The sequence below is a fragment of the Phyllostomus discolor genome, chromosome 7, assembly GCF_004126475.2.
Source record: "Phyllostomus discolor isolate MPI-MPIP mPhyDis1 chromosome 7, mPhyDis1.pri.v3, whole genome shotgun sequence".
Taxonomy (NCBI): domain Eukaryota; kingdom Metazoa; phylum Chordata; class Mammalia; order Chiroptera; family Phyllostomidae; genus Phyllostomus; species Phyllostomus discolor.
Window position 1 is genome coordinate 40,405,042 of NC_040909.2, and position 13,952 is coordinate 40,418,993.

Sequence of the window (13,952 nt, forward strand, 5' to 3'; positions counted from 1 at the left end):
CTGTGAAGAGGCTTCCATCCCCTAACCTTGTGTCCCTTCTCTTCATCTATAAAATGGGAGAAAATACTGCTCACTTTGCAGAATGTTGGAAAGATTATGGATAGCATGTGTGAGTAACCAGCTCTGTGTTGGGCACACAGTCAGAACATGGTAGCTGCAGCTGCTACTGGCTCAGTGGGCAGTGTGCCCTCTTCAGGGGCAGCTACCAACTCTCTCTCCCAGCCAACTGAGGCTCCAGACAGGAGTGAGCAGTGTCTCTGGAGGCAAAGGTCCCACTCTGGCTTGGAACAGAGATGGGTCATCCTCTTCCTGTTCTCAGAAATCCCCAGATCCCCCCTAGGCAAGCTAATCTCTGTCCTTCCTTTAATTTCCTCTGAGCCAGGGACCCAAATAGGATCCATGAATGGATTTCAGTGTTCTGTGGATCCTCTGCCATTAGGTAATAGAACCGTGTATAGATGTAAGCATTTTTCTGGGATGAGGATCCATTGCTTCCACCAAATTCTCAAAGATGTTATGCACCAGCACCCTTGCCCCATATTAAGAACTACTGCCCCAAATTGCCCATTGCAAATGACACAGCTCCCTCACATTCCATCTTGTCATAACACTAAGCATGTCTGTCATTCATACTAGACATAAACTATAGGTACACAAACAATTTGTAAGACTTTATAAGCTACATGGCCTTAGGCAGACAGCAGAACATTAACATTAAAGAGAACATTAAAATGAGCCATATTAAGAGTGACCTACTAATGTACTTACTAAAGGCTTACTGTGTGCCAGGCACTGACCCAGAGGCTTCACATAGTGAGCTCCAACCCTCACAGCAACTCATGCGCACATGCATCCATCCTTCCATTGTATTTTACACACCAGGGAAATTATGACAAGATGCAGATGCAATAGTGAAAAATCAAAGATAGGGAACTTGTCCTCAAGGACCTTACACTTGATGAGGGAAAAGATATTAATCAAAGATCACTCAAGAAAATGTACAATTACAATTGTACTAAATATGACAAAGAAAAACTACACAGTGCTAAGAGAGCCCAATACAGGTGGAATAAATCTTTTTACAAAGGTCAGAGGTTTCCTTGAGGAATCATGATTAAGTTTAAATCTAAAGAAAGAGTAAACATTTCACTGGGCAAAAGGAAGTGGTGGAAGGGGGTAGAATAGGCAGAAGAGAAAGGAGAGAGAGAACTTTCCAGGCAAAAGGCACTTGCAAAAACCCTGTGGCAGGACAGCACTTAGCAGCAACTCTGAGGTGGGTAGAGGTGCAAAGCAAGAGGGAGTATGGACTGACGTGGGGCTGGAGCTGCACATGGGGCAGGCCATGGAAAGTCTAGTGTGCCTATTAAGGAATTAGGTTATTATTCTTAGAGCTCAAGGAAGAAGACATTGCTATGTTTTATTTTGAGAGTGACACAATCAGATTTGCTTTTCTAAGGATTGCTTTGGGTAATACCGGCAAGGATTACAGGGAGGTCAGAACAGTCACAAAGAGATGGTTAGGAAGCTACTGCAGTGAAGCAGATGAAAAATCACAGCAACTCAGATTGGGGTGGTGGCAGAAGAAATACAAAGGCAATGGACTGAGAGAAGTTTAGGACAGGAAATCCATAGGATATGGGGATAGTAAAGGACAGAGAGGTACCTGGTAGGCTGCCCAGACTTCTGGCTCTCATGACTAGAGAGAAAGTGGTTTCACTGCAAGACAGTGATGCCTGGAAGAGGACCAGATTTGAGATGAAAATAATGAGTTCAATTTGAAGATACTGAATTTGAGGGGCTGGACAAAGCAAACAGTTGGATAATGTGGTCTGGGGTCCAGAGGGAGGTTCATAGCAGAGGAAGTGGTCACAGGCATCACGGACACAATGAGATCCCCCAGCAAACACAACAGACGGAAAAGAGAAACTTGGAGGTATGCCGACATTTCTCCACCTTACATGTGAAGACACCAAGGCTCACAGAGGAACAGTGGCTCCCCCAGTGGCTTCAAAGTACTTGTAAGAGCAGGAGGCAGAGGAGAGAGTAAAACGCAAAGCCAGAGCACAACTGCAGGAGTTCACATTGAAAAAAAATGCCTGTTTTTTTGGAGAAGAGTGCTAAAGCCTTTAGGAACATTTCATGAATTAGAAACACTGAAGAGAAACTGGAATTATGTGAAAGAGTAAACTAAATTAATACAATAAAAGCAGGAAACACTTCAAATGAAGTAATGTTTAGATTTCACATTACTCTACTTTTCCTGAAGCCATTTGTGATTTGATCAGTCCACAATGGTTTCTCCCTCCTCTCAACATTCACACACCAGGTGTCCATTAAGTGTCTGGCATTCCACTAAATGTTGAGAACACAGTGTGGGGTCAAACATGATTTCTGTGCTACAGTTGTTCACAGGTTGGTTGAGGAGAGGGAGCAGGTAGATAAGCAAACCAATAGTGATACTGAAGCTTAATCAGTGTTAGGAGAGAGGCTGCTATCCCAGCCCTGAAGAAGAATAGTGCAAGGAATCAGCCGGTGCTTCCCAGGAATGATGAACCAGAAAGTGGGGTGAGGTCTTAGCCAGGTGAAGGAAGAAAGACAGAGAGAAAGGCATGTCTAAAGGCACAAGGTTAGGGGAAGATGGTGCATTTGGAGGGCATAGTTGTAGCCAGAACATAGGATGCAACTTGAGGGAATATTGGGAGATGAAGCTAGAGTGATGGGCAAGAACTGGTTTGAAGAGGCCCCGAATGCCAAGCTTATTTGTTTTAACTTTATCCTGCAGCCAATAGAAACCGTAGAGAGGCTTTAAGTAGAAGAATGACATGACCAAATTAACATGTAGAAAATGCAGTTGGGCAGCACTGTAGGGGATGGATGGGACATTCAGAACCACAGGTGGGGAGATTGGCCAGGAGGCCATGAAACTCCCATGAGACCACCCATCTGCAGTTTCTGATGGACCTTTCTAGATTGTTCAGGGCATATATCCTGTCCAAAGTATCATCCATATCATTTCATTGGCAGTTTTCTTCTGCTCCCTGAATTTCTAGTTAACTTTCCACAAGTAAACATCTCATCTCTCTAGAAGATCTCAGGTTCTGAGATAACGTACATGCTAATCCAAGCTTTCCTGAGATGCAACCCTAACCCAGTGAAGGGCTCTATGCCTGAACTTGGCAAGTGACTGGTCTCAGGTCAGAGCACTGGTATACTCGCCCAGAGCACTTCAAAGGAGACTCCAGAGACTTGTTCAGTCCTTAAAATGATGCTGCTGCTTTGAAGAAGAAAGTGGATGCATATTAAGCACCTGCTATGCACTAGGCATTTTAGCCACATTATCATGTCTAATCTTCACAAAACCTGTAGGAGGTAGTATTACCACTATTTGACAGATAGACTAAAGCAAAGAAAGATCATACAACCTCCCCAAAGTCACTGAGCTACCAAGTGGCAAAGCTGGGTGTCAAATCCAGACCTATTTGATTCCAAAGGTCAATCTCCAACCAAATGATGAGAAAATAAAATGGAAGAAAGTACACAAGCTTTGGAATCAGACCATTGGGCCGTGTGACTTTGAGTCTCATTTTCACTAAATAGAAAATGCAGATACTAATAACACCTATTTCACAAAGTTGTTACAAGATCAAGTGTGTTAAAGCCCCCTTTAAATTGTAAAGTGCTCTGCAAGTTGTCATTATTTTGGTAGGGGTGCACTTTGAGGAAGAACCTCTTATTTACCACACACAATCTGAACTATGGTTGCTTGCTTTCAAACACAGGCCACTTAATCATGCCTGCTATCACAATAGGACCTTAGTTTAGACTGGACTTTAAATTATTAATGGTTGTTCTTGTTGCTACTAATTTACCTACATTCTGTGAAATTGCCTGGGGGGGAAGAAAAGAATTTTAATAAAACTTCAATCCTCAGCCATCAATTTAAAAAGGGCTTCCTCTGAAAAAGGGTATACTTAAAGTGCATTATGCTAAGCGAAATAAGCCAGGAGGTGAAAGACAAATACCATATGATCTCACCTCTAACAAGAACCTAATCAACAAAACAAACAAACAAGCAAAATATAACCAAAGACACTGAAATTGAGAATAGGCTGACAGTGACCAGAGGGGAAAGGGGAGAGAATTTCAGGGGAAAAGGGGAAGGGTTTGCAGGAACAAATATAAGGGACACATGGACAATAACAAGGGGGGGGTGGAAACTCGAGGGAGGTGGGGAGGGCTGAGGGGGTGGCTGGGATGGGGGTAAAAGGCAGAAAACTGTACTTGAACAACAATAAATAAATAAATAAAGTAAAAGGGGTCTTAAGTTCAGACTAAGGAATAATCAGGCTATCCGTTAGAGGTCTTTCTTCTCTCAGTTCAGATAGATCAATATGGCTATTGAAATTACCCAGTTGGTTTCAAATTCATAATACTAATCAATTTTTCATTTTTGACTCACAATTTTGTGTATGGGTAAGGCAGCTTATTATATATTTCATTGCTTCTGAAGGACACTTACAGTACTCTTTTATTCATTCAAAAATTTTATTGAGTGCCTAAGATACTAGACACATAGCTAGACACTATGTAGACACAGTTCCTCCCTCTAGGATCTTACAGATGAATACGGCAGCAAAAATAATTTGTACAAGGAGTTGCATAGAAAATGAGGATCGGATAATAAGTACCACATGGCCCCACCAAGAGAAGGCTTCACAGTGGAGGTAGGATTTCAATAAAAAGAGAGTTTCTTGGGATTTTCACAGGTAGAATAAGTTTTGGGAAGACGATACAATGTGAAGACAAAGAGATACACAGAAAAAGTTCTAGGTATGTTTGATTAGGGGCACTGTCTCGTGAAAACAGACAAGCTCAGTTGGAAAAATGGCTTAAGAGGGAAAAGGTGGAAGACAAGGCAGGAAAGGTAGCTTGGAGCCAGAAGGAGGGCACCATTAACTCTTGATCAACACATGATGGAGTGGATGTGGGCAGTTTGAGGCTCTTCTTTAATAGTGGTGTGCCATATGAAAGCAAGAAGACTCTACCTGTCTGAGAGTGAGATAAACAGGGCCTGAACTACAGATGTAGCTCTGGGAATAAATTAAACATTGATACAAAATGTATTGGGAAGGAAATCTGAAATAACTTCATCACTAATGGGAAGCAAGGAATCCAAAATTACTCTGAGGTGCAACAGAGCTAGAGAAATCTAAAGCAGGAGCCAATCTGGGAACTGCAGGGTGGGATAGGGTGAAGATAATGAAATGTTCTGAAACAGTCTTTGGAAGGCTAGAGAAATCTATATGAGTTTGAATTTTGCTGTGGTCTATCATAACATGAACATCGAATTTTTTTTAACTGGATAAAAAAATGATACTCAAAAGTTTCTCTGACCTTTACCCTTTGATCTTGGAAGAAATCACTGCAGTGTTTAAGCAAGGAAACCAGCACCATGTTCTCATCATATTTGATTAAGAAGTAAGGTAGCGCTGGGACTCCTTCAGCTTGACAGAGATCATCATATGCGCACTCGAGGGCTTGAATCTGAAAGTAGGAAACACTGAGTTATTCTCCAGATAATTACATATCTGGCTCTAAGCTAAAAATTAACATAAAGTAAAAGGTAATTTCAAGCCAGAGGACTGGAAATGACTGATCAGACCCCTGTTACTCTTTTGCAGCAAAAAAGTGCCCCAAACAATGCCACTTCACTTTTACATAACATTTTTCACATGCATGGTAGTGTGTTTTAGGGGCAGAAAGGGACATTTTATGGTACAGTACAGTGGTTCTCTAAGATGTGAACCACAAAGGTTGAGAGAGGTAACCAAATGTTATTTCTCTTCTAGGATAACCAGGCATGAATCTACCATCAATGAATCTTACCCTAAGCCTTTCCATAATCTTGAACAGCTTTATTGAGATATACTCACCTACCAACAACTGACCCAGTTACTGTGCACAAGTCAATGCTGTTTTTAGCATGTTCACAGGAGAACCATAACCATGGTGATTCGAAAACACTTTTGCTCCCTCGAAAAGAAGCCTCACACCATCAGCAGTCAATCCACATGCATAAGCCTGTTCCCCAACTTATATTTCTTCTTGGGAATTTTGTTCCACAAAACCACAACCTTTGATTTTTCTTAGTAAAAACATCTTTTTTTTTTATCAGTAAGGGCTGCTTCCTAACTTCAGATTTCAGAATTTTAGCGTCCAATGAGCTTCATGAATTCAAATTATCTCACCACTCAATTTTTCCCAACAACAGTCAGAATTCTTAGGTTTCGGGTCTGTCTTCTACAAGCCTGATTATTTCATTGCACTTCTCAGGACCATCTCTAATAACCGTATCTTCCTTAAACTTCGGGACTAGTTCTACATGTACCATTCTTGATGCAGAAGTTCTGCAACTTGGCTTGAGGGAAAGAGAATGTCTTCTATTTGGTTTCAGAGATTCTCATCCCAAAGTATATTGCCTTATGATCCCCCCCCACTGAAAGTGAACACCACATTTTAGCAAATTCTTAGTCTTTTAAAAATATCCCTGTAATTCCTCCCTACTGGTTTAGGATTTTACCAAATGTCACTGAAAACTTGGAGAAGTATTGCTTACTACATCTTCAAAATGATTTTACAAACATTTTATAAATAAATCTGCTCCTAGTACCACTTTTAGAAGATTTCACAATGACCACCTCTTCATTCAGACAAATGCCTATTTATCTTTAGAATGTACTAGATAAACTAAGCTTGCATGTTAAACCCAATTGTACCTGCATTTTGCTTTATTTGTTGATACCTGTTTTGGTGAAAACCTTCGATCCAAGCCCACTGGCCCTTGAATGAGGGGTATACTCTCTGGAAGGCAGAGAGCAGGGGAGCAAAACCAATAGTAGAAGTGGTACTTCTTCAGATCCTAAAAGAAAGAACATAGTATAGGGTATCAACATAGCATTAATGACTAAACTGAAACGCATCTAGTAATGTAACTTCCCGTAGCCATGTAAGACAGAAAAACCGATGCACACAGATATGACCAGCTTGTCAGAAATTCTCATCTCCAACAGAACTCATGATGGATATTGAATTTCTGTCACTATCCCAAAACACTCTCACACGCCACACTATATGATGATAAACATAATATATATTTTTGACCCCGCATTAACAGAAAGTGTTCAGTAGTAGTTGACATCATTGTCATCACTGTTTAATGCACAAAACCATGCTGGGAGGTTAACTATTATCATTCCATTTTGTAGACAGAAAACTAAAGCTTACAGAGGGTTGAAGAACTTGAACAAAACAAAGATAGTAAGTGACAGACAGGGGATCAGAACACTGCTTCCAAAACTTAATCTTTTGTTCATGATACCAAACACACTTAAGGTTCCATCTGTGGAGACATGACCTGCAAACATAGTTACCATTCTCTTTATAATCAAATTATTTAAGCAAATTATTATGAAGCTGTCCTACATGTGAAAACAATCTACATGTGCTGAGATAATGTTGCTTTCAGAAATACTAACAAACAAGCAAGCAAAATATAACCAGAGACATTGAAATAAAGAACAGACTGACAGTAGTAACCAGAGGGGAAGAGGAAAGTGGTAACAGGGAAAAAAGAGGAAAAATTGTCAAGGAACATGTATAAAGGACCCATGGACAAAGCCAAAGGGGGGAAGGATTGAGGGTGGGAGGTGGGAGGTGGGGGTGGGGTGGGGAAAAGTGGTGGCAGGAAAATGGAGACAACTAACTACACTTGAACAACAATTTTTAAAAAGAGTAAAAAAAAAAATAAAACAATAAAATAAAAACAAAAAAAAGAAAATAAATACCTTATTGGTGAAATTCAAGTCAACAGCTATGAAGTACTTGCTGTGTACAAGGCAAAACATTAGATACTGACAATAAGATGAATAAAACCCAGTGCCAGTCCTTGGGCAGATCACTTTCTGCAGGAAGCAGAGATAAAGTGAGTACTCAGAGAAGAGGTTCTAAGAACTAAGGAACTTCGATAACAGAAGAAATTATAGCTTCCCGAGTACGGCTATTCCTCCACCAGGGCACACAACGACACAAGAGAAAGGACTGCGAAGCTGTCCTAGATGCTGTTTCCACTCAGGCTGAATGCTCTTGCCTCTGAACTCTTGCAGTGTTTGTGGCCTAAATCCCTCATGTAGGTTCCCAGTTACCCAGCTATTTGACAGCTTACCTGCCAGTCTGTTACCATTGAACACAATGCAGTTTATTTGGCTAATTAATATTTCTTCTTGAATCTTGCTACAAATTAAGAGTGGATGGTTGCTCCATAGCTTTTTTATTGACATATAATTCACAAACCATAAAATTTACAATGATAAAGTATATAATTGAGTGGTTTATTTAGGATATTGACAAGGTTGTACTACCATTAACACCAATTCTAGAACGTTTTCACGCCCTCCCACAAAAATAAATAAATAAATAAGTATCATGAGCACAGTGATTTTTGACTGGTGTGCCTCAAGAATTTTTAAAACATGCAAACCTAACAATTTAATCAGAGGCACTGGTCTCTTTTCTCTCAGATTGTCTAATAAAAAAATGACAACAGCCAACACAATAGTTGTCTGGTGTAAATGAATAAAAATTATACCTATTTTTCTTTCAGATCTGCAAAAAATACATGTTTTTTGGTGTGCCGTAGAATTTCAGTAATTACTTTATGTGTGCCATGAGCTGAAAAGGCTGAAAACTGCTGCATTAACAGAAAACCCCCATTTCCCCCTCTCCCCATCCGCTGAAAACACTAATCTATTTTGTCTCTCTGGATTTGCTTTTCTGAACTTTTCATATAAATGAAATCATACTAGATGATTTTTTAAAATATAAACTTATGTATAAACACGTAGCCAGATGAGAAAGTCTAGTAACTACAGTTTCTGCACTCTTTAATTTTGCCAGAAATTGACCAACTAGGGATAAATTCTCTTGACAATAGCAAAACAAACTGCAAAAATGAAATGAATGAAGGGTCTGTTCCTTTGAGTCCTAAAAAGAGCAGAAGAAAAAAAAAAGCAAAAACACCTCCAGAGATTATTCTCTCTTTTTTGTACTTAAATGATTTGTCATAACTGATCTGTAGTAAAAGGTTAAACAATTCAAGATGAAGGACTTCACAATTTCTAAGAAGCTTTATCAGGTGATTCTCAAAAGTCTAAAGGTTTGAATTTCTTAGGATTCTTTTCAGGATACAAAGGCCTCAATTAAATTAAACATAAAGCCCTTTGTGCCTGAAGATTGTAAAAGAAAGACTTTTAAAGGCAGATTAAGAATGCTCAGTAAAAGGGCAACAGGCCAACACACATACTGACTCTGGAAAATGCCTTAAAACCTTAAGAGTTAATGTTATTTTTTAGATTCCACTGGTTATATTCCACTAACCAGGATTCTTGGTATAGAAAATGTATTGATGTTAGAGCAACAAAGCCAGAAATATTTAACCAGCACTATTTATATCTATTCCAGTAGCAAACCTACAAAATTACTCAGTTTACAGGCAAATTATCAATGCCAAATTGCACCTAGTAATCCCATGAAGAATTTTAAAATTTTCTGTCCCTCCAGTATTACACATGAAGCAGCATGTGTATATATCTACCTCCATGTCTATTTTCTATCCTGTTAGAACTGTGCTCCTTTTAGATAACCAGCCTGTGGTTTGATTCTTATCATTCCCTCAGTAAATCAGAGAGGATGCTTTCAGAAGAAATGGAAGATTCATTTGTGGGGGAGGGAGAAAAGCAAGACCTATAACATGGCAAAAATAAATAAATAAGTAAATAAATAAAAACAAAAGAAAAATATGAGAAAGAGAATTAACACCCAAAGCTGATGAAGCTGTAGTGAAATAACACACAATAAGTATATACTAATATCAATATGTTTATATATCCCCTCCAAAGAACTTATTCTAAAGGAATAAAATGAACAGGGGAAAAATTAGTATGGCTAGTGTTATTCATACACTGCAGCAATTTTTTCAATAGTATTAGAAACAATCTAGTCATATAGGAGTCTATAGAATATACACTTGATAGAATATTTTATAGTCATGCTTCATTACAGAGGAAGAATTAGTTTTATATGTCAATATATACAGATATGCACACATATAAAACATACATTTTATTGAGCTTTGCTTTATTGTGCTTCATAGACATTGCATTTTTACAAATTGAAGGCAAGACCCTCTACCAGCAAAAAGATTATGACTCGTTTATTGTAGAAGCAAACCTGCAATATTTCCAAGGTATATCTGTGCATATATATGTATAATACACATATGTGTGTGTGTGTACATGTAGCTGGTATCTCTACAATCAGCCCTTAGCACTTACCCCATCCTTACCCTCACTGAGACCAGTTTCTTTCCCTTAGTTTCCTAGGTAGCAGATGTTACCTCAATGTGATTTCTTTTCCTCTTCAAAGCTATCCTCAATGCTCATTATAATTAGATCTCACTTATATTAAACATTTTCATTCTTCAAAAAAACAACGCAATATTGTGGACAAGCAATGTAGTGCCATCTCCTCTAGTGCAGAGCTGCTTGGGAATGGCTGGGGTCCCTGAGATACCACCTTTTCCTTATGTTGACGGACTGTATTTAACAAAGTTGTTAGCAACACCAAACTCCTACTCCCTGAATCAGACTCTTTTGTGTCCTGAATGACAGGAGTTTGATGGGTGTGCTATATAAACCATGCAATTATTAACAGAACTATGACTACACCAGTAGGAATAAGTTAATTTTGCATTGGTAATAAGGGCCAGTGCTATTGCACTACTAATGAAATGAATGCTTATTTAATAGCCATGACTTGAATGACACAAGGTAAAAGCTTCAAGGAGGAGAGAGCAGACTGTTCTACTGGCACACTGGGCTTGGCAGGGACATTTGAGCAATCTAAGTGTGACACAGAGTCTATTTACTTACTGCAAATGTCAAAAGGAGGAATTTGTTGAGGAGGATGGGGTTTTCAAGAGCAGTGCCTGATTTTATGGATTCCCATATCTGTCAGAAGAAAAGAAAATGTCAAGATCGGTTATCAGGCATCTCTGAGCTTCTCACACTCGAGCAAGGCCCGAAGTTGTACAGCACCAAACCCTTCTTTCCTACAGGCCAGGCACCACTCATCCCAGGCAATGAAGTGGGTCATTATCTCATTCTGCCCACTTCCCACTCCTCTGCACCAGCCACACTCTCCTACCCGGCTGAGGAAAGTGAGAGAACCCACAGGCCTCCTCTCAGTGGGACTCAGCATCAGGGGAGGCAACTAGACCATTAGTATGCCTTTGTTTTTTTCCTTCAACAAACATTTACTTGTTTCCTAGTGCATACCAGGCATAGGAAGTTTACAAAAAACAAAACAAAACAAAAAAAACAACACCCCACACTCCCTACCCTCAAGAAGCCTATAGTCTAGTGAGAAATACAGGAATAAATGGCCAAGCACACCACCAGGTAGGACGTGTTACCACAGAAGGATGTAAAAGTCCTGGGAGGAACATCAAACTGGGCTGGGAGATGGGAAAGAAAAGAGTCAGGGAGGGCTTCTGGGAAGCAGTAACTGGAACTATATAGAAGGGATTTCTTAAAGTCTTATTTGGGATTATCTCACACTGAGATATGAAGGAAAGAGAATGAACTTTCAATTTATGAATATGCAGCGAGTACTGTGACTAGAAGCAGAAGCTGGTGCGGATCAGCAGCTGCTGGTCATAAAATGTTTAGTAGCTAAGATTAATTGCTAAACATTGTGCCACTAAGCAAGACAAACAAATGGTTCCTACTGTGCCAATAACAACCAATCCTCACAAATAGGTGGAAGAAGGAAATAAGCAAAGAGAAGTTCCTGCTATTGAAATAATAACTGTGGAAGAGCTAGACCACTGAAGAAGGAAGGCCCTCGCTTCAGGTAAGCTGAGTCCTGGGCAAGGAGTGAGGATTCCTGTGGGGGGAAAACTGCTTTTTCCATGATGGGTTAAGACCTGACCCAACTCCAGAGATGTCCTTTTAAATGTGCAGCCAACGCAGCAGCCCAGAAGCAGTTAAGCTGCAGGCCAAGAAAAACAACTGTCATCACTGGAGTCATGTGCTCTATCCATCATGAGGGACATTAAGGGACACCTTCTTTAAGACCAAAGGTAGGAAACTTCCTTCTCTGACCATGGCACCCACATAAATAAGACTCTTCTGCTTTTTTAAAGACAAGTGTGAAGTCCACTTGATTAAGTGGGTTAAAGGGTATGAGAATAAATTTTCCCCCCATTTCAAGTTCTCACACTAACTCAGATGTGAAGAAGTAAGGGAAAGACATTCCACGCAGAGAGAACAACATGCCCGGAGGAGAGGGAGAAAAAAAGTAGGTGAAGAAAGGAGTGAGAAGTGATTTACGGTGACCCGGTCAGAGAAGGTGAGGGCAAGAGTGACAGGACATAAGGGCCACAGAGGCCAGGCTATGAGGGGCCTTGTAAATCAGACAGAAGAGTTTAGATTTAGCCCTGAAGATACTAGAGAGACTACACAATCATCTCTGACAAGACTACAGTGCTTGGGATTGGAAAGCCTCTTGCAAGGGCACAAAGAACAGAGACCCAAACACATTCAGACATAGAAACAGAACTCTTAGACAGAGGTCAAGCTGTTTCAAAATGTTTTAATTGGAGACCAGCAACAAAGCTTTTCATATACTGCCCTATATTCTGGCCTAAACCCAGGTGAGAGTCTCAGTGTCTTCTCCCTGACCTGCCCACCAACCAGAAGCCAACTTGAGTACCAAATATATACTAGTTTCTATGACACACAGATGTCTGTACCTGATCAGGAACACCATGCCTGCGGGGCCATGGAAAATACAATTAATACATTATGCTTTCCCAGCTAACCTCGTTTGCTGCTTGTTCCAAAAGTAGCTTCTTATCTGCAGCCTTGAAAGCCTCGAGTGTGTTGGTGTTATGTAGTGTTCCAACGGCAGGGCAGCAATGAGCTGGGGTAGGAGCACTCCTGGATACAAGAGAAACATGATTAGGCAGGCACAGCTGGGACCCAGACAGCCAAAGAGTGACAGACAAACCAGCTGAACAGTGACAGTCAGAGTCAGTGCTCTTTAGGGACAAATAGAAGATCCAGTGCACATTTTTTTCTGGAAAAAGATAAACAACATTGCTTAAAAAATAAAAAGACACTACACCTTCCAAAAGCCTTTAGAGTCCCCTACCCTAACCTCTCAGCATGCTGCTCTTCCACTGCCTCCCAAATATAAGTTCTTTCTCTATTTTTTTCTTCTTTCTCATCTTTAACCTGAAAGGGAAACATTATTTATTAAACTTCTACTTTGCCAAGAACTATACAAGGTTTGAGTTCCCCTAACAGCGTGTTCTCCCATTTAAAGGTTTAACTAACTTGCCTAAGGTCATATAAGAGTAAGCAGAGCTGGAATCTAAAGTCAGAATTAGTTAACTCCAAAGTGGTGTGCTACCCCCTCCTCGCCAGGCTTCAGGGCCCTATTCCAAACCTTTCTTTCCAGGAAGCCATCTCCCATTGTCTCTTATAGTGGTTTATACATAAAACTGAACATAACATTTTAGAGTGTTTTCAGGACAGACATTCATATCCACCCAGTCAGAGAACAGTAAGCTCCTTGAGGACAGCGAACTTGTGCCACAACTGAGCCCAGCCCAAACAGGCTCTGCACAGAGCTGCTCAGCAAACCCCGGGGGGTGTCCGAGTCACAGAGACAAAATGTGTTACACCTGTTACCTGCCAATCTATTACGCCGAACGTGTACTGTGCAATGCCCCGGGAGGCCTCAGAGGCTTCAGAGTAATCCACGTCAGGAAAGGGAAAGAAGAATTGATTCTGAACACAAACTCAGATGTGGAGAAATCCGGTCTCTTCTCT

The 13,952-nt window shown here is 40.3% G+C and overlaps 1 protein-coding gene across 3 annotated transcripts in view; it reads right to left on the reverse strand.

Moving 5' to 3' along the window:
• Nucleotides 1-13,952, reverse strand: part of ATG7 (autophagy related 7) — a 284,196-nt gene that overhangs the window by 229,824 nt on the left and 40,420 nt on the right. For 2 of the 3 annotated variants that reach the window (XM_036030797.1, XM_036030796.1), the window contains exons 4-7: nucleotides 12,938-13,055; nucleotides 10,986-11,063; nucleotides 6,803-6,919; nucleotides 5,383-5,544 (exon numbers count right to left, since the gene is read on the reverse strand). In XM_036030797.1, coding sequence (XP_035886690.1) covers nucleotides 5,383-5,544; nucleotides 6,803-6,919; nucleotides 10,986-11,063; nucleotides 12,938-13,055 — 475 coding nt within the window. The remainder of the gene's footprint in view (nucleotides 1-5,382; nucleotides 5,545-6,802; nucleotides 6,920-10,985; nucleotides 11,064-12,937; nucleotides 13,056-13,952) is intronic. The other variant, XM_028518253.2, reaches the window with a different exon arrangement.